Source organism: Somniosus microcephalus, unplaced genomic scaffold (genome assembly GCF_052327205.1).
Source record: "Somniosus microcephalus isolate GS21.2 unplaced genomic scaffold, FLI_Smic_1.0 unresolved_chr7, whole genome shotgun sequence".
NCBI lineage: Eukaryota > Metazoa > Chordata > Chondrichthyes > Squaliformes > Somniosidae > Somniosus > Somniosus microcephalus.
The window spans coordinates 43,419,307-43,440,885 of NW_028225185.1; the positions used below are offsets into that span (position 1 = coordinate 43,419,307).

Consider the following 21,579-nt stretch of genomic DNA (forward strand, 5'->3'; position numbering starts at 1 on the left):
AGGGGTCAGTCACACAGTGACAGGGCCGCACTATCGAGGGGTCAGTCAGTCACACAGTGACAGGGCCGCACTATCGATGCGTCAGTCACACAGTGACAGGGCCGCACTATCGAGGGGTCAGTCAGTCACACAGTGACAGGGCCGCACTATCGTGGGGTCAGTCACACTGTGACAGGGCCGCACTATCGATGCGTCAGTCACACAGTGACAGGGCCACACTATCGAGGGGTCAGACAGTCACACAGTGACAGAGCCGCACAATCGAGGGGTCAGTCACACTGTGACAGGGCCGCACTATCGAGGGGTCAGTCACACAGTGACAGGGCCGCACTATCGAGCGGTCAGTCTCACAGTGACAGGGCCGCACTATCGAGGGATCAGTCAGTCACACAGTGACAGGGCCGCACTATCGAGGGGTCAGTCACACTGTGACAGGCCCGCACTATCGAGGGGTCAGACAGTCACACAGTGACAGGGCCGCACTCTCGAGGGGTCAGTCAGTCACACAGTGACAGGGCCGCACTATCGAGGGGTCAGTCACACAGTGACAGGGCCGCACTATCGAGAGGTCAGTCAGTCACACAGTGACAGGGCCGCACTATCGAGGGGTCAGTCAGTCACACAGTGACAGTGCCGCACTATCGAGGGGTCAGTCAGTCACACAGTGACAGGGCTGCACTATCGAGGGGTCAGTCACACAGTGACAGGGCCGCACTATCGAGGGGTCAGTCAGTCACACAGTGACAGGGCTGCACTATCGAGGGGTCAGTCAGTCACACAGTGACAGGGCTGCACTATCGAGGGGTCAGTCAGTCACACAGTGACAGGGCCGCACTATCGAGGGGTCAGTCAGTCACACAGTGACAGGGCCGCACTATCGAGGGGTCAGTCAGTCACACAGTGACAGGGCCGCACTATTGAGAGGTCAGTCAGTCACACAGTGACTGGGCCGCACTATCGAGGGGTCAGTCAGTCACACAGTGACAGGGCTGCACTATCGAGGGGTCAGTCACACAGTGACAGGGCCGCACTATCGAGGGGTCAGTCAGTCACACAGTGACAGGGCCGCACTATCGAGGGGTCAGTCAGTCACACAGTGACAGGGCCGCACCATCGAGGGGTCAGTCAGTCACACAGTGACAGGGCCGCACTATCGAGGGGTCAGTCACACAGTGACAGGGCCGCACTATCGAGGTGTCAGTCAGTCACACAGTGACAGGGCCGCACTATCGAGGGGTCAGTCAGTCACACAGTGACAGGGCCGCACCATCGAGGGGTCAGTCAGTCACACAGTGACAGGGCCGCACTATCGAGGGGTCAGTCAGTCACACAGTGACAGGGCCGCACTATCGAGGGGTCAGTCAGTCACACAGTGACAGGGCCGCACTATCGAGGGGTCAGTCAGTCACACAGTGACAGGGCCGCACTATCGAGGGGTCAGACAGTCACACAGTAACAGGGCCGCACTATCGAGGGGTCAGTCAGTCACACAGTGACAGGGCCGCACTATCGCGGGGTCAGTCAGTCACACGGTGAAAATGCCGCACTATCGAGAGGTCAGACAGTCACACAGTGAAAGGGCCGCACTATCGAGGGGTCAGTCTCACAGTGACAGGGCCGCACTATCAAGGGGCCAGACAGTCACACAGTGACAGGGCCGCACTATCGAGGGGTCATTCAGTCACACAGTGACAAGGCTGCACTATCGAGGGGTCAGTCAGTCACACAGTGACAGGGCCGCACTATCGAGGGGTCAGTCAGTCACACAGTGACAGGGCCGCACTATCGAGGGGTCAGTCAGTCACACAGTGACAGGGCCGCACTATCGAGGGGTCAGACAGTCACACAGTGACAGGGCCGCACTATCGAGGGGTCAGTCACACAGTGACAGGGCCGCACTATCGAGGTGTCAGTCAGTCACACAGTGACAGGGCCGCGCTATCGAGGGGTCAGTCACACAGTGACAGGGCTGCACTATCGAGGGGTCAGTCAGTCACACAGTGACAGGGCCGCACTATCGAGGGGTCAGTCAGTCACACAGTGACAGTGCCGCACTATCGAGGGGTCAGTCAGTCACACAGTGACAGGGCTGCACTATCGAGGGGTCAGTCACACAGTGACAGGGCCGCACTATCGAGGGGTCAGTCAGTCACACAGTGATAGGGCCGCACTATCGAGGGGTCAGTCACACAGTGACAGGGCCGCACTATCGAGGTGTCAGTCAGTCACACAGTGACAGGGCCGCACTATCGAGGGGTCAGTCAGTCACACAGTGACAGGGCCACACCATCGAGGGGTCAGTCAGTCACACAGTGACAGGGCCGCACTATCAAGGGGTCAGTCAGTCACACAGTGACAGGGCCGCACTATCGAGGGGTCAGACAGTCACACAGTAACAGGGCCGCACTATCAAGGGGTCAGTCAGTCACACAGTGACAGGGCCGCACTATTGAGAGGTCAGTCAGTCACACAGTGACAGGGCCACACTATCGAGGGGTCAGTCACACAGTGACAGGGCCGCTCTATCGCGGGGTCAGTCAGTCACACGGTGAAAAGGCCGCACTATCGAGGGGTCAGACAGTCACACAGTGACAGGGCCGCACTATCGAGGGGTCAGACAGTCACACAGTGACAGGGCCGCACTATCGAGGTGTCAGTCAGTCACACAGTGACAGGGCCGCACTATCGAGGCGTCATTCAGTCACACAGTGACAGGGCCGCAATATCGAGGGGTCAGACAGTCACACAGTGACAAGGCGCACTATCGAGGACGTCAGTCAGTCACACAGTGACAGGGCCGGACTATTGAGGGGTCAGTCGCACAGTGACAGAGCTGCACTATCGAGGACGTCAGTCAGTCACAGAGTGACGGGGCCGCACTATCGCGGGGTCAGTCAGTCACACAGTGACAGGGCCGCACTATCGAGGGGTCAGTCAGTCACACAGTGAGAGGGCCGCACTATCGAGGGGTCAGAAAGTCACACAGTGACAGGGCCGCACTATCGAGGGGTCAGTCAGTCACACAGTGACAGAGCCGCACTATCAAGGGGTCAGTCAGTCACACAGCGACAGGGCCGCACTATCGAGGGGTGAGTCTTTCACACAGCGACAGGGCCGCACTATCGAGGGGTCAGTCAGTCACACTGTGAGAGGGCCACACTATCGAGGGGTCAGACAGTCACACAGTGACAGGGCCGCATTATCGAGGGGTCAGTCAGTCACACAGTGACAGGGCCGCACTCGCGAGGGGTCAGTCACACAGTGACAGGGCCGCAATATCGAGGGGTCAGTCAGTCACACAGTGACAGGGCCACACTATCGAGGGGTCAGACAGTCACACAGTGACAGGGCCGCACTATCGAGGGGTCAGACAGTCACACAGTGACAGGGCCGCACTATCGAGGGGTCAGTCAGTCACACAGTGACAGGGCCGCACTATCGAGGGGTCAGTCAGTCACACAGTGAAAGGGCCGCATTTTCGAGGGGTCAGTCTCACAGTGACAGGGCCCCACTATCGAGGGGTCAGACAGTCACACAGTGAAAGGGCCGCATTTTCGAGGGGTCAGTCTCACAGTGACAGGGCCGCACTATCGATGGGTCAGTCAGTCACACAGTGACAGGGCCGCACTATCGCGGGGTCAGTCAGTCACACGGTGAAAATGCCGCACTATCGAGAGGTCAGACAGTCACACAGTGAAAGGGCCGCACTATCGAGGGGTCAGTCTCACAGTGACAGGGCCGCACTATCAAGGGGCCAGACAGTCACACAGTGACAGGGCCGCACTATCGAGGGGTCATTCAGTCACACAGTGACAAGGCTGCACTATCGAGGGGTCAGTCAGTCACACAGTGACAGGGCCGCACTATCGAGGGGTCAGTCAGTCACACAGTGACAGGGCCGCACTATCGAGGGGTCAGTCAGTCACACAGTGACAGGGCCGCACTATCGAGGGGTCAGTCACACAGTGACAGGGCCGCACTATCGAGGTGTCAGTCAGTCACACAGTGACAGGGCCGCGCTATCGAGGGGTCAGTCACACAGTGACAGGGCCGCACTATCGAGGGGTCAGTCAGTCACACAGTGACAAGGCTGCACTATCGAGGGGTCAGTCAGTCACACAGTGACAGGGCCGCACTATCGAGGGGTCAGTCAGTCACACAGTGACAGGGCCGCACTATCGAGGGGTCAGTCAGTCACACAGTGACAGGGCCGCACTATCGAGGGGTCAGTCACACAGTGACAGGGCCGCACTATCGAGGTGTCAGTCAGTCACACAGTGACAGGGCCGCGCTATCGAGGGGTCAGTCACACAGTGACAGGGCCGCACTATCGAGGGGTCAGTCAGTCACACAGTGACAGGGCCGCACTATCGAGGGGTCAGTCAGTCACACAGTGACAGGGCTGCACTATCGAGGGGTCAGTCACACAGTGACAGGGCCGCACTATCGAGGGGTCAGTCAGTCACACAGTGATAGGGCCGCACTATCGAGGGGTCAGTCACACAGTGACAGGGCCGCACTATCGAGGTGTCAGTCAGTCACACAGTGACAGGGCCGCACTATCGAGGGGTCAGTCAGTCACACAGTGACAGGGCCGCACTATCGAGGGGTCAGTCAGTCACACAGTGACAGGGCCGCACTATCAAGGGGTCAGTCAGTCACACAGTGACAGGGCCGCACTATCGAGGGGTCAGTCAGTCACACAGTGACAGGGCCGCACTATTGAGAGGTCAGTCAGTCACACAGTGACAGGGCCACACTATCGAGGGGTCAGTGACACAGTGACAGGGCCGCACTATCGAGGGGACAGACAGTCACACAGCGACAGGGCCGCACTATCGATGGGTCAGTCAGTCACACAGTGACAGGGCCGCTCTATCGCGGGGTCAGTCAGTCACACGGTGAAAAGGCCGCACTATCGAGGGGTCAGACAGTCACACAGTGACAGGGCCGCACTATCGAGGGGTCAGACAGTCACACAGTGACAGGGCCGCACTATCGAGGTGTCAGTCAGTCACACAGTGACAGGGCCGCACTATCGAGGCATCATTCAGTCACACAGTGACAGAGCTGCACTATCGAGGACGTCAGTCAGTCACAGAGTGACGGGGCCGCACTATCGCGGGGTCAGTCAGTCACACAGTGACAGTGCCGCACTATCGAGGGGTCAGTCAGTCACACAGTGAGAGGGCCGCACTATCGAAGGGTCAGAAAGTCACACAGTGACAGAGCCGCACTATCAAGGGGTCAGTCAGTCACACAGCGACAGGGCCGCACTATCGAGGGGTGAGTCTTTCACACAGCGACAGGGCCGCACTATCGAGGGGTCAGTCAGTCACACTGTGACAGGACCGCATTATCGAGGGGTCAGTCAGTCACACAGTGACAGGGCCGCAATATCGAGCGGTCAGTCAGTCACACAGTGACAGGGCCACACTATCGAGGGGTCAGACAGTCACACAGTGACAGGGCCGCATTATCGAGGGGTCAGTCAGTCACACAGTGACAGGGCCGCACTCGCGAGGGGTCAGTCACACAGTGACAGGGCCGCAATATCGAGGGGTCAGTCAGTCACACAGTGACAGGGCCACACTATCGAGGGGTCAGACAGTCACACAGTGACAGGGCCGCACTATCGAGGGGTCAGACAGTCACACAGTGACAGGGCCGCACTATCGAGGGGTCAGTCAGTCACACAGTGACAGGGCCGCACTATCGAGGGGTCAGACAGTCACACAGTGACAGGGCCGCACTATCGAGGGGTCAGTCAGTCACACAGTGACAGGGCCGCACTATCGAGGGGTCAGTCAGTCACACAGTGACAGGGCCGCACTATCGAGGGGTCAGTCAGTCACACAGTGACAGGGCCGCACTATCGAGGGGTCAGACAGTCACACAGTAACAGGGCCGTACTATCGAGGGGTCAGTCAGTCACACAGTGACAGGGCCACACTATCGAGGGGTCAGTCAGTCACACAGTGACAGGGCCGCACTATCGAGGGGTCAGTCAGTCACACAGTGACAGGGCCGCACTATCGAGGGGTCAGACAGTCACACAGTAACAGGGCCGTACTATCGAGGGGTCAGTCGGTCACACAGTGACAGGGCCGCACTATTGAGGGGTCAGTCAGTCACACAGTGACAGGGCCGCACTATCGAGGGGTCAGTCACACAGTGACAGGGCCGCACTATCGAGGGGTCAGTCAGTCACACAGTGACAGGGCCGTACTATCGAGGGATCAGTCAGTCACACAGTGACAGGGCCGCACTATCGAGGGGTCAGTCAGTCACACAGTGACAGGGCCGCACCATCGAGGAGTCAGTCAGTCACACAGTGACAGGGCCGCACTATCGAGGGGTCAGTCAGTCACACAGTGACAGGGCCGCACTATCGAGGGGTCAGACAGTCACACAGTAACAGGGCCGTACTATCGAGGGGTCAGTCGGTCACACAGTGACAGGGCCGCACTATTGAGGGGTCAGTCAGTCACACAGTGACAGGGCCGCACTATCGAAGGGTCAGTCACACAGTGACAGGGCCGCACTATCGAGGGGCCAGACAGTCACACAGCGACAGGGCCGCACTATCGATGCGTCAGTCAGTCACACAGTGACAGGGCCGCACTATCGAGGGGTCAGTCAGTCACACGGTGAAAAGGCCGCACTATCGAGGGGTCAGACAGTCACACAGTGACAGGGCCGCACAATCGAGGGGTCAGACAGTCACACAGTGACAGGGCTGCACTATCGAGGGGTCAGTCACACACTGACAGGGCCGCACTATCGAGGGTTCAGTCAGTCACACAGTGACTGGGCCGCACTGTCGAGGGGTCAGTCAGTCACACAGTGACTGGGCCGCACTGTCGAGGGGTCAGTCAGTCACACAGTGACTGGGCCGCACTTTCGAGGGGTCAGTCAGTCACACAGTGACAGGGCCGCACTTTCGAGGGGTCAGTCATACAGTGACAGGGCCGCACTATCGAGGGATCAGTCACACAGTGGCAGCGCCGCACTATCGAGAGGTCAGTCAGTCACACAGTGACAGGGCTGCACTATCGAGGGGTCAGTCAGTCACACAGTGACTGGGCCGCACTATCGAGGGGTCAGTCAGTCACACAGTGACAGGGCTGCACTATCGAGGGGTCAGTCAGTCACACAGTGACAGGGCCGCACTATCGAGGCGTCATTCAGTCACACAGTGACAGGGCCGCACTATCGAGGGGTCAGACAGTCACACAGTGACAAGGCGCACTATCGAGGACGGCAGTCAGTCACACAGTGACAGGGCCGCACTATTGAGGGGTCTGTCGCACAGTGACAGAGCTGCACTATCGAGGACGTCAGTCAGTCACAGAGTGACGGGGCCGCACTATCGCGGGGTCAGTCAGTCACACAGTGACAGGGCCGCACTATCAAGGGGTCAGTCAGTCACACAGTGACAGGGCCGCACTATCGAGGGGTCAGACAGTCACACAGTGACAGGGCCGCACTATCGAGGGGTCAGTCAGTCACACAGCGACAGAGCCGCACTATCGAGGGGTCAGTCAGTCACACAGTGACAGGGCCGCACTATCGAGGGGTCAGTCAGTCACACAGTGAGAGGGCCACACTATCGAGGGGTCAGACAGTCACTCAGTGACAGGGCCGCATTATCGAGGGGTCAGTCAGTCACACAGTGACAGGGCCGCACTATCGAGGGGTCAGTCAGTCACACAGTGACAGGGCCGCACTATCGAGGGGTCAGTCACACAGTGACACGGCCGCACTATCGAGGGGTCAGTCAGTCACACAGTGGCAGGGCCGCACTATCGAGGGGTCAGTCACACAGTGACAGGGCCGCACTATCGAGGGGTCAGTCAGTCACACAGTGACAGGGCCGCACTATCGATGGGTCAGACAGTCACACAGTGACAGGGCCGCACTATCGAGGGGTCAGTCAGTCACACAGTGACAGGGCCGCACTATCGAGGGGTCAGTCAGTCACACAGTGAAAGGGCCGCATTTTCGAGCGGTCAGTCTCACAGTGACAGGGCCGCACTATCGAGTGGTCAGACAGTCACACAGTGACAGGGCCGCACTATCGAAGGGTCAGTCACACAGTGACAGGGCTGCACTATCGAGGGGTCAGTCAGTCACACAGTGACAGGGCCGCACTATCAAGGGGTCAGTCAGTCAAACAATGACAAGGCCGCACTATCGAGGGGTCTGTCACACAGTGACAGGGTCGCACTATCGAGGGGTCAGTCATTCAGTCACACAGTGACAGGGCCGCACTATCGAGGGGTCAGTCACACAGCAACAGGGCCGCACTATCGCGGGGTCAGTCAGTCACACAATGACAAGGCCGCACTATCGAGGGGCCTGTCACACAGTGACAGGGTCGCACTATCGAGGGGTCAGTCATTCAGTCACACAGTGACAGGGTCGCACTTTCGAGGGGTCAGTCAGCCACACAGTGACAGGGCCGCACTATGGAGGGGTCAGTCACACCGTGACAGGGCCGCACTGTCGAGGGGTCAGTCAGTCACACAGTGACAGGGCCGCACTATCGAGGGGTCAGTCAGTCACACAGCGACAGGGCCGCACAATCGAGGGGTCAGTCACACAGTGACAGGGCCGCACTATCGAGGGGTCAGTCAGTCACACAGTGACAGGGCCGCACTATCGAGGGGTCAGTCAGTCACACAGTGACAGGTCCGCACTATCGAGGGGTCAGTCAGTCACACAGTGACATGGCCGCACTATCGAGGGGCCAGTCACACAGTGACAGGGCCGCACTATCAAGGGGTCAGTCAGTCACACAGTGACAGGGCCGCACTATCGAGGGGTCAGTCGGTCACACAGTGACAGGGCCGCACTATCGAGGGGTCAGTCAGTCACACAGTGAAAGGGCCGCACTATCGAGGGGTCAGTTACACAGTGACTGGGCCGCACTATCGAGGGGGTCAGTCACAAAGTGACAGGGCCGCACTATCGAGGGGTCAGTCAGTCACACAGTGACAGGGCCGCACTATCGAGGGGTCAGTCACACAGTGACAGGGCCGCACTATCGAGGGGTCAGTCAGTCACACAGTGACAGGGCCGCACTATCGAGGGGTCAGTCATTCACACAGTGAAAGGGCCGCACTATCGAGGGGTCAGTCACACAGTGACAGGGCCGCACTATCGAGGGGTCAGTCACACAGTGACAGAGCCGCACTATCGAGGGGTCAGACAGTCACACAGTGTCAGGGCCGCTCTATCGAGGTGTCAGTCACACAGTGACCGGGCCGCACTAGCGAGGGGTCAGTCAGTCACACAATGACAGGGCCGCACTATCGAGGGGTCAGTTAGTCACACAGTGACAGGGCCGCACTGTCAAGGACGTCAGTCAGTCACACAGTGACAGGGCCGCACTATCGAGCGGTCAGTCAGTCACACAGCGACAGGGCCGCGCCGCACTATCGAGGGGTCAGTCAGTCACACAGTGACAGGGCCGCACTATCGAGGGGTCAGTCAGTCACACAGTGACAGGGCCGCACTATCGAGGGGTCAGTCAGTCACACAGCGACAGGGCCACTCTATCGAGGGGTCAGACAGTCACACAGTGACAGAGCCGCACTATCGAGGGGTCAGACAGTCACACAGCGACAGGGCCGCACTATCGAGGTGTCAGTCAGTCACACAGCGACAGGGCCGTACTATCGAGGGGTCACTCAGTCACACAGTGACAGGGCCGCACTATCGAGGGGTCAGTCAGTCACACAGTGACAGGGCCGCACTATCGAGGGGTCAGTCACACAGTGACAGGGCCGCACTATTGAGGCGTCAGTCACACAGTGACAGGGCCGCACTATCGAGGGCTCAGTCACACGGTGAAAGGGCCGCACTATTGAGGGGTCAGTCACACGGTGAAAGGGCCGCACTATCGAGGGGTCAGTCACACAGTGACAGGGCCGCACTATCGAGTGGTCAGTCACAAAGTGACAGGGCCGCACTATCAAGGGGTCATCAGTCATACAGTGACAGGGCCGCACTATCGAGGGGTCAGTCAGTCACACAGTGACAGGGCCGCACTATTGAGGGGTCAGTCACACGGTGAAAGGGCCGCACTATCGAGGGGTCAGTCACACAGTGACAGGGCCGCACTATCGAGTGGTCAGTCACAAAGTGACAGGGCCGCACTATCAAGGGGTCATCAGTCATACAGTGACAGGGCCGCACTATCGAGGGGTCAGTCAGTCACACAGTGACAGGGCTGCACTATCGAGGGGTCAGTCAGTCACACAGTGACAGGGCCGCACTATCGAGGGGTCAGTCAGTCACACAGTGACAGGGCCGCACTATCGAGGGGTCAGTCAGTCACACAGTGACAGGGCCGCACTATCGAGGGGTCAGTCAGTCACACAGTGACAGGGCCGCACTATCGAGGGGTCAGTCAGTCACACAGTGACAGGGCCGCACTATCGAGGGGTCAGTCACACAGTGACAGGGCCGCACTATCGAGGGGTCAGTCAGTCACACAGTGACAGGGCCGCACTATCGAGGGGTCAGTCAGTCACACAGTGACAGGGCCGCACTATCGAGGGGTCAGTCAGTCACACAGTGACAGGGCCGCACTATCGAGGGGTCAGTCAGTCACACAGTGACAGGGCCGCACCATCGAGGGGTCAGTCAGTCACACAGTGACAGGGCCGCACTATCGAGGGGTCAGTCTCACAGTGACAGGGCCGCACTATCGAGGGGTCAGTCAGTCACACAGTGACAGGGCCGCACTATCGAGGGGTCAGACAGTCACACAGCGACAGGGCCGCACTATCGAGGGGTCAGTCAGTCACACAGTAACAGGGCCACACTATCGAGGGGTCAGTCAGTCACACAGTGACAGGGCCGCACTATCGAGGGGTCAGACAGTCACACAGCGACAGGGCCGCACTATCGAGGGGTCAGTCAGTCACACAGTAACAGGGCCGTACTATCGAGGGGTCAGTCGGTCACACAGTGACAGGGCCGCACTATTGAGGGGTCAGTCAGTCACACAGTGACAGGGCCGCACTATCGAGGGGTCAGACAGTCACACAGTAACAGGGCCGTACTATCGAGGGGTCAGTCGGTCACACAGTGACAGGGCCGCACTATTGAGGGGTCAGTCAGTCACACAGTGACAGGGCCGCACTATCGAGGGGTCAGTCACACAGTGACAGGGCCGCACTATCGAGGGGCCAGACAGTCACACAGCGACAGGGCCGCACTATCGATGCGTCAGTCAGTCACACAGTGACAGGGCCGCACTATCGAGGGGTCAGTCAGTCACACGGTGAAAAGGCCGCACTATCGAGGGGTCAGACAGTCACACAGTGACAGGGCCGCACAATCGAGGGGTCAGACAGTCACACAGTGACAGGGCTGCACTATCGAGGGGTCAGTCACACACTGACAGGGCCGCACTATCGAGGGTTCAGTCAGTCACACAGTGACTGGGCCGCACTGTCGAGGGGTCAGTCAGTCACACAGTGACTGGGCCGCACTGTCGAGGGGTCAGTCAGTCACACAGTGACTGGGCCGCACTATCGAGGGGTCAGTCAGTCACACAGTGACAGGGCCGTACTATCGAGGGATCAGTCAGTCACACAGTGACAGGGCCGCACTATCGAGGGGTCAGTCAGTCACACAGTGACAGGGCCGCACCATCGAGGGGTCAGTCAGTCACACAGTGACAGGGCCACACTATCGAGGGGTCAGTCAGTCACACAGTGACAGGGCCGCACTATCGAGGGGTCAGACAGTCACACAGTAACAGGGCCGTACTATCGAGGGGTCAGTCGGTCACACAGTGACAGGGCCGCACTATTGAGGGGTCAGTCAGTCACACAGTGACAGGGCCGCACTATCGAGGGGTCAGTCACACAGTGACAGGGCCGCACTATCGAGGGGCCAGACAGTCACACAGCGACAGGGCCGCACTATCGATGCGTCAGTCAGTCACACAGTGACAGGGCCGCACTATCGAGGGGTCAGTCAGTCACACGGTGAAAAGGCCGCACTATCGAGGGGTCAGACAGTCACACAGTGACAGGGCCGCACAATCGAGGGGTCAGACAGTCACACAGTGACAGGGCTGCACTATCGAGGGGTCAGTCACACACTGACAGGGCCGCACTATCTAGGGTTCAGTCATTCACACAGTGACTGGGCCGCACTGTCGAGGGGTCAGTCAGTCACACAGTGACTGGGCCGCACTGTCGAGGGGTCAGTCAGTCACACAGTGACTGGGCCGCACTTTCGAGGGGTCAGTCAGTCACACAGTGACAGGGCCGCACTTTCGAGGGGTCAGTCATACAGTGACAGGGCCGCACTATCGAGGGATCAGTCACACAGTGGCAGCGCCGCACTATCGAGAGGTCAGTCAGTCACACAGTGACAGGGCTGCACTATCGAGGGGTCAGTCAGTCACACAGTGACTGGGCCGCACTGTCGAGGGGTCAGTCATACAGTGACAGGGCCGCACTATCGAGGGATCAGTCACACAGTGGCAGCGCCGCACTATCGAGAGGTCAGTCAGTCACACAGTGACAGGGCTGCACTATCGAGGGGTCAGTCAGTCACACAGTGACTGGGCCGCACTGTCGAGGGGTCAGTCAGTCACACAGTGACAGAGTTGCACTCTCGAGGGGTCAGTCAGTCACACAATGACAAGGCCGTACTATTGAGAGCTCAGTAATTTCATCGTGATTTTCAATGATGTCTACGTGACAATATTTACCACTCCAATTTGCTATGTAAACATTCTGTTATAAATCTCATCATCATAACGGAACTATTCCTGAAATAACACTGGATGGCCAGCTGGTGGCGCCATCCAAGGAGTATAAATACTCGGGTGTGGGCCCAGTCTGCCAGGGACATTTTGTAAGACAGGAACTAGTGAAGTACAACTAGCCCTCCATGTTCTGAACCAAGTGTGCAGTGAGTTTTATTATGTCACATTCCCCATGCAATTATCCTGAGTGAACTGTCACGGGCCGGTTTCTGGCCATGGGCAACAGGTGGCTCTATGAAGTGAGTTTCTGGACCCTCTCTCCCACTCAGTCATCAATTAACCCCCCCCCAGCGACCCCGTTAGTATATCGTTAAACTCCATACCTTTCCCATTCCGGAGTATGCATGTCCCATTTTTACAACGACTGGGAATTTCGCTGTCGTGAGCTAGAAAGAGAAGAAATCATTAGCGATGGAGCGCACCACCAGCGGATACATGTTAACCATTTTCAGACACAATCCATCTCACGCGCCAGCCTCAATCCCGCCTCTGAGTCAGGAGGTCGATGGTTCCAGTCCCCACTCCAAAGACTCGAGCCCTATAATCCAGGCCCGACACTCCCCCGGTGCCAATACTGAGGGAGCGCCGCACTGTCGGAGGGGCAGTACTGAGGGAGCGCCGCACTGTCGGAGGGGCGGTACTGAGGGAGCGCCGCACTGTCGGAGGAGCGGTACTGAGGGAGCGCCGCACTGTCGGAGGGGCGGTAATGAGGGAGCGCCGCACTGTCGGAGGGGCGGTACTGAGGGAACGCCGCACTGTTGGAGGGGCGGTACTGAGGGAGCGCCGCACTGTCGGAGGGGCGGTGCTGAAGGAGCGCCGCACTGTCGGAGGGGCGGTACTGAGGGAGCGCCGCACTGTGGGAGGGGCGGTACTGAGGGAGCGCCGCACTGTCAGAGGGGTGGTACTGAGGGAGCGCCGCACTGTCGGAAGGGCAGTACTGAGGGAGCGCCGCACTGTCAGAGGGCAGTACTGTGGGAGCGCCGCACTGTCGGAAGGGCAGTACTGAGGGAGCGCCGCACTGTCAGAGGGGTGGTACTGAGGGAGCGCCGCACTGTCGGAAGGGCAGTACTGAGGGAGCGCCGCACTGTCAGAGGGCAGTACTGAGGGAGCACCGCACTGTCAGAGGGCAGTACTGAGGGAGCGCCGCACAGTTGGAGGGGCAGTACTGAGGGAGTGCTGCACTGTCGGAGGGGCAGTACTGTGGGAGCGTCGCACTGTCGGAGGTGCGGTACTGAGGGAGCGCTGCACTGTCAGAGGGGCAGTACTGAGGGAGCGCCGCACTGTCAGCGGGCAGTGCTGAGCAAGTGCCACACCGTCGGAGGGGCAGTACTGAGGGAGCACCGCACTGTCGGAGGTGCCGCATTTTGGGATGAGACGTTAAACCGAGGCCCCCGTCTGCTCTCTTGGGTGGGACATAAAAGATCCCATGGCCACTATTGGAAGAAGAGCAGGGGGAGTTCTCCCCGGTGTCCTGGGGCCAATATATATCCCTCAATCAACATCACTAAAACAGATAATCCGGTCATTTATCACATTGCTGTTTGTGGGAGCTGGCTGTGCGCAAATTGGCTGCCGCGTTTCCCACATTACAACAGTGACCACACTTCAAAAGTACTTCATTGGCTGTAGATATTGGAAGGGATATAGATAGGTTAAGTGAGTGGGCAAAAATCTGGCAGATGGAGTATAATGTGGTAAAATGCGAGGTTATCCACTTTGGTAGGAAAAATAAAGAAGCAAATTATTATTTAAATGGGGAGAGATTACACAATGCTGTGGTACAGAGGGAGCTGGGGGTCCTTGTACATGAATCACAAAAAGTTAGCATGCGGGTGCAGCAAGTAATTAGGAAGGCAAATGGAGTGTTGGCCTTTATTGCAAAGGGAATGGAGTATAAAAGTAGGGAAGTCCTGCTACAACTGTACAGGGCGTTGGTGAGACCACACCTGGAGTACTGCGTACAGTTTTGGTCTCCTTATTTAAGGAAGGATATATTTGCATTGGAGGCAGTTCAGAGAAGGTTCACGAGGTTGAATCTGGAGATGAAGGGGTTGTCTTATGAGGAAAGGTTGAGCAGGTTGGGCCTATACTCAGTGGAGTTTAGAAGAATGAGAGGGGATCTTATTGAAACATATAAGACACTGAAGGGGCTCGACAGGGTAGATGTAGAGAGGATGTTTCCCCTCGTGGGGAAATCTAGAACCAGGGGGCATAGTTTCAGAATAAGGGGGCGCCCTTTTAAATCGGAAATGAGGAGGAATTTCTTCTCTGAGGGTCGAGAATCTTTGGAATTCTCTTCCCCAGAGTGGAGGCTGGGTCACTGAAGGTGGAGATAGACAGATTGTTGAACGATAAGGGAGTCGAGGGTTATGGGGATCGGGCAGGGAAGTGGAGTTGAGGTCGATGATCAGCCATGATCTTATTGAATGGCGGAGCAGGCTCGAGGGGCCGAATGACCGACTCCTGCTCCTACGTCTTATGTTCTTATGTGAAGCGCTTTGGGACATCCTGAGGTGGTGAAATGTTCTTTTGTATCATTCACGGGATGTGGGCGTCGCTGGTAAGGCCCAGCATTTATTGCCCATCCCTAGTCGCCCTCGAGAAGGTGGTGGTGAGCCGCCTTCTTGAACCACTGCAGTCCGTGTGGTGAAGGTGCTCCCACAGCGCTGTTAGGGAGGGAGTTCCAGGATTTTGACCCAGCGACGATGAAGGATCGGCCGAGGTATTTCCAAGTCAGGATGATATGTGTGACTTGGAGGGGAACTTGGAGCCGGTGGTGTTCCCATGCGCCTGCTGCCCTTGTCCTTCTAGGTGGTAGAGGTCGCGGGTTTGGGAGGTGCGGCCGAAGAAGCCTTGGCGAGTTGCTGCAGTGCATCTTGTAGATGGTCCACACTGCAGCCACGGTGCGCCGGTGGTGGAGGGGGTGAATGTTTAAGGTGGTGAAGGGAGGTAAACTGCAATCTTGATACAGGGGAGAGTGCGGGGCACTGGGATTAGTTTGGGATTGATACAGGGCTATGGGGAGAGAGCGGGGCACTGGGATTAGTTTGGGATTGATACAGGGCTATGGGGAGAGAGCGGGGCAGTGGGATTAGTTTGGGATTGATGCAGGGCTATGGGGAGAGAGTGGGGTAGTGGGATTAGTTTGGGGGTTGATACAGGGCTATGGGGAGAGAGCGGGGCAGTGGGATTAGTTTGGGGATTGATACAGGGCTATGGGAAGAGAGCAGGGCAGTGGGATTAGTTTGGAGGTTGATACAGGGCTATGGGGAGAGAGCGGGGCAGTGGGATTAGTTTGGGATTGGTACAGGGCTATGGGGAGAGAGCGGGGCAGTGGGATTAGTTTGGGATTGATACTGGGCTATGGGGAGAGAGTGGGGCAGTGGGATTAGTTTGGCGATTGATACAGGGCTATGGGGAGAGAGCGGGGCAGTGGGATTAGTTTGGCGATTGATACAGGGTTATGGGGAGAGAGCGGGGCAGTGGGATTAGTTTGGGGATTGATACAGGGCTATGGGGAGAGAGCAGCGCAGTGGGGTTAGTTTGGCGATTGATACAGGGCTATGGGGAGAGAGCGGGGCAGTGGGATTAGTTTGGCGATTGATACAGGGCTATGGGGAGAGATTCAGTCTTGCTCTAGCGAAGGGGCAGCACGGACACGATGGCCTCCCCCTGTGCTGTAAAACCCTACGGCCCTGGGACGGCGGGGAGGAGCGTGGGGAGCGACTGGAAGGTAGCAGAGAAAGAGAGCGGGGATCTAAATCGGTGTCTGGTGCCCCCTCTGAACACCGAACGAGGGACAGAAGAGATCGGAGGAGGGGGTCGGTCATACGGACCCTGGAACCTGCTCCACCATTCAATAGGAGCGTGTCTGAGTCAGCCTGTGTGAGAAGTCACTCTGTAGAGTGTTGCCAATAAATTGAAGGCGCGCTACCGGTAATCAGCCAGCACGTGGGCGATCCTGTCCCAAATTTGACCCCCCGCCACACGACACAGCAACTACGAGCTTTCTCTCGACGTAGACTAGGCAACCCCATTATACAATCTCTCATCACCGACCGAGGTCAGTTCCGCGACCTCTCAGCATTTCAACACCAGCCTGCGCACTTCCCCTAACTCACACGTCTCTCACTCTCACTCTCTCTCACTGTTTCTCTTCCCTCTCTTTGGGCAGGTTCAATTTCAGGTCGAATGTCTCCAAAAAGGCAATTTGCGAAGAGAGAGTGTGTGCAGGACGGTCTTGGCCAGAATGGGACCAGCGATGAGGGACTTCAGTGACATGGAGAGACTGGAGAAGCTGGGGTTGTTCTCCTTGGAGCAGAGAAGGTTAAGGGGAGATTGACCAGAATGGTACCAGGGATGAGGGACTTCAGTGATGTGGAGGGACTGGAGAAGCTGGCATTGTTCTCCTTAGAGCAGAGAAGGTTAAGGGGAGATTGACCAGAATGGTACCAGGGATGAGGGACTTCAGTGATGTGGAGGGACTGGAGAAGCTGGCATTGTTCTCCTTAGAGCAGAGAAGGTTAAGGGGAGATTGACCAGAATGGTACCAGGGATGAGGGACGTCAGTGATGTGGAGAGACTGGAGAAGCTGGGATTGTTCTCCTTAGAGCAGAGAAGGTTAAGGGGAGATTGACCAGAATGTTACCGGGGATGAGGGACTTCAGTGATGTGGAGAGACTGGAGAAGCTGGGGTCGTTCTCCTTAGGGCAGAGAAGGTTAAGGGGAGATTGACCAGGATGGTACCAGGGAGGAGGGACTTCAGTGATGTGGAGAGACTGGAGAAGCTGGGGTCGTTCTCCTTAGAGCAGAGAAGGTTAAGGGGAGATTGACCAGAATGGTACCAGGGATGAAGGACTTCAGTGATGTGGAGAGACTGGAGAAGCTGGGATTGTTCTCCTTAGAGCAGAGAAGGTTAAGGGGAGATTGACCAGAATGGTACCAGGGATGAGGGACTTCAGTGATGTGGAGAGACTGGAGAAGCTGGGGTTGTTCTCCTTAGAGCAGAGAAGGTTAAGGGGAGATTGACCAGAATGGTACCAGGGATGAGGGACTTCAGTGATGTGGAGAGACTGGAGAAGCTGGGTGTGATGAAATATGCCATTCATCACTCATCTGTATTCTCTGTGTGTGATTGTGCCTGTGACTGTGGTTTAGTTTCAGTTTCATTTCCCTTACCTCAGTTCCATTTCCTCACCTGTATTTTATTGTGTGTAGGGCTCCGCCCATACCTGGCCCCTACTTAAGCAGGCCCAGCGTGTCTCACATCCAGTACAGCCGACCTCTGGATGGGAGACACTTCTCCACTGTGTGTTACCTTCTAAGTTAATAAAAGCCTTGCTTTGTTCAGTTAACATTGAGTCTCGGATTTATTGAGGCACATCAATTTTATTAACTTATTTTTCAACACAATGGATCAACTCTTGAAACCCGAACGTTTGGATTTGGACCAGCATGCTTCGGACGCATCGGCACGCTTCGGACACTGGTTTAAGTGTATGGAATTCTTCCTGGACAATTCCGCAGCCATCACAGACGCTACGGACGCTGAAAGTATGAAACTCGGAATCCTGCGGAATTGGGTAAGCCACCGGGTTTACCCCCTCATCCAAGACGCCGACACGTACCCGGCCGCCTGCGACATCTTAAAGGCGCATTACCAGCAGCCTACGAATGAGGTGTATGCTAGGCATCTGCTCGCTACTCGCGCACAGCGACCTGGGGAATCGCTGGATGAGTTCCTAGTCACCCTGAAAACGCTTGGCAAAGACTGCAAGTGCCAAGATGTAAAAGCCGCAGTGTACACTGACGAGCTTGTTCGTGATGCCTTTATCACAGGCCTCAGCTCCACTTACATCCGGCAGAGACTACTGGAGAAAACGGGATTGGACCTGAAACAGGCTGTGGACACAGCGCGATCCCTGGATGTGGCCCAGAGAAACTCGGACGCCTACTCTTCAGCCCGCGCCGCCCACGCCGCCACGTGTGCACCAAGGGCGCCGCCATCTTGGAAGGCACCTTCCCCGCCCGGCAGCCCGACACCGTCGGGGCCCCGCTCTCCCCCCAGAAGCCCTACGACAGCCGCGACGCGTCGGGGCCCCAACTGCTACTTCTGCGGACAGCCGAAACACACCAGAAACCTGTGCCCGGCGAAAGGCACCACCTGCTTCAAGTGCGGTAAGAAGGGGCACTTCGGGAAGGTGTGCAGAGGGAACCCCGCCGGAAAACCCGCCACCGCCGCGTGTGCGCCATGGGAGCGGCCATCTTGGACGCCATCTTGCCCGACCTCGTGGGGTCCGCCATCTTGTGAGCAGACAGCGTGGACGCCATCTTGTCTCGATCAGGGCCCTACAGTGGCATCGGTCACAGTGGACCAGACCAGGCCGCACCCGCTATCCAAATCAATGGTGGACATCGAGGTAAACGGGTGCGGGGTTAAAGGTTTAATTGACAGTGGAAGTACGGAGAGTTTTATCCACCCTGAACTAGCACAACAACTCTCTCTAACGGTGGTCCCTACTCGGGGTACCATCTCTATGGCTGATAAAACCCAGACATCGACCATTATGGGTTACTGCGCGGTACAATTGTCCGTTAACGGAACTGTATACGATAATTTTAAATTACTAATCATGAAGAATCTATGTGCGAGCGTGATCTTGGGCCTGGATTTCCAGTGCCACCACCAAAGCATCACGCTCAATTACGGTGGGTCCCAGCCGCCCCTCACAGTGTGCGGCCTGGCTACCCTGAAGGTAAAGCCGCCTTCGCTATTCGCGAACCTTACCCCTAACTGCCGGCCAATAGCGACCAAAAGCAGGAGGTACAGCTGGGAGGACAGGCGGTTTATCGCGACCGAGGTAGACAGGCTCCTGAAGGAGCGCATTATTGAACGCAGCAACAGCCCGTGGCGCGCCCAAGTGGTGGTGGTGAGGGGTAGCGAGAAGAAATGGATGGTGATCGACTGTAGCCAAACGATCAACAGGTACACCCAACTAGACACCTACCCACTACCCCGCATATCAGAAATGGTGAACCAAATCGCCCAATACCGGGTGTTCTCCACCATCGACCTCAAGTCAGCATACCACCAGCTCCCTATCAGACCAGAGGACCGCCCGTACACCGCCTTCGAGGCGAACGGACGCCTCTACCAATTCCTCAGAGTCCCCTTTGGGGTGACGAATGGGGTCTCGGTCTTTCAGAGGGAGATGGACCGCATGGTCGATGACCACCACTTGCAGGCAACCTTCCCCTACCTCGACAACGTCACCATCTGCGGTCACAACCAGCAGGATCACGACTCGAACCTCAAGAGGTTCCTGAAAACCGCACAAAAACTCAACCTCACTTACAACGAGGACAAGTGCGTTTACAACACCACGTGCCTCTGCATACTAGGCAGCGTGGTGGAGAATGGGGAAATCGGACCAGACCCCGACCGATTGCGCCCCCTACGGGAGCTGCCCCTGCCCAACACTCCCAAAGCCCTGAAAAGGTGCCTGGGGTTATTTTCTTATTATTCCCAATGGGTCCCCAACTACTCCGACAAAGCCCGCCCCCTCTTGAAAGCATCCTCTTTTCCGCTCTCTGCTGAGGCCCACGCCGCCTTCAAAAGCATTAAGCGGGATATTGAGCGGGCCACGCTACAGGCAGTGGACGAGAACACTCCCTTTCAAGTGGAAAGTGATGCGTCTGACTTTGCCTTGGCGGCCACCCTCAACCAGGCGGGGCGGCCCGTAGCTTTCTTCTCGAGGACCCTCCAAGGGCCCGAGATCAGACACTCCTCCGTGGAAAAGGAGGCCCAAGCCATCGTGGAGGCAGTGCGCCACTGGCGCCACTACCTAGCCGGCAAACGCTTCACCCTACTTACCGACCAGCGGTCGGTAGCGTTTATGTTTAATAATAAACAGAAGGGGAAGATTAAAAATGATAAGATTCTCAGGTGGCGGATCGAGCTCTCCACCTTCGAGTATGACATCATTTACCGGCCAGGGGCCCTTAACGAATCCCCCGACGCCCTCTCACGAGGGATGTGTGCCAGCGCCACCGGGGATCGGCTACAGACCCTCCACAACGACCTCTGCCACCCAGGGGTCACACGGCTGTTCCACTTCATAAAGTCCCGCAACTTACCCTACTCGATTGAGGAAGTTCGGTCTCTGACCAGGAACTGCCGCACTTGCGCTGAGTGCAAGCCTCGGTTCTACCGCCCAGATAGAGCCCACTTAATCAAAGCTACACGGCCCTTTGAGCGGCTCAGCTTAGATTTCAAGGGCCCCCTCCCGTCAGCCGACCGCAATGTTTACTTCCTGAACATTGTGGACGAATACTCTCGTTTCCCATTCGCCTTCCCCTGCCCAGACATGACCAGCGCCACGGTCATTAAATGCCTCAACAGCCTGTTCTGCCTGTTCGGTATGCCGAGCTACATCCACACGGATAGGGGGGCGTCCTTCATGAGCGAAGAGCTACGCCAGTACATGCTGTCCAGGGGGATCGCCACGAGCCATACCACCAGCTACAACCCCCAGGGTAACGGCCAGGTGGAGCGAGAGAACGGGACAGTATGGAAAGCAGTCACTCTAGCTCTAAGGACCAAGGGCCTCCCTATCTCCCGCTGGCAGGAAGTCCTCCCAGATGTGCTCCATTCGATACGGTCGCTATTGTGTACTGCCACTAATGCCACGCCTCATGAACGAATGTTTGTTTTTCCCCGGAAATCCACCTCAGGCGTATCCATGCCGTCATGGCTCTCCACCCCAGGTCCGGTATTTGTA

The 21,579-nt window shown here is 57.3% G+C and overlaps 1 protein-coding gene across 1 annotated transcript in view; it reads right to left on the reverse strand.

Moving 5' to 3' along the window:
- LOC147086852 (synapsin-2-like) overlaps positions 1–13,270 on the reverse strand; it is a 98,533-nt gene extending 85,263 nt beyond the window's left edge. Inside the window, exon 1 of the mRNA XM_085978340.1 lies at positions 13,123–13,270. Coding sequence (XP_085834466.1) covers positions 13,123–13,152 — 30 coding nt within the window. The 5' untranslated portion in view covers positions 13,153–13,270. The remainder of the gene's footprint in view (positions 1–13,122) is intronic.
- Between the last annotated feature and the right edge of the window lie 8,309 nt (positions 13,271–21,579).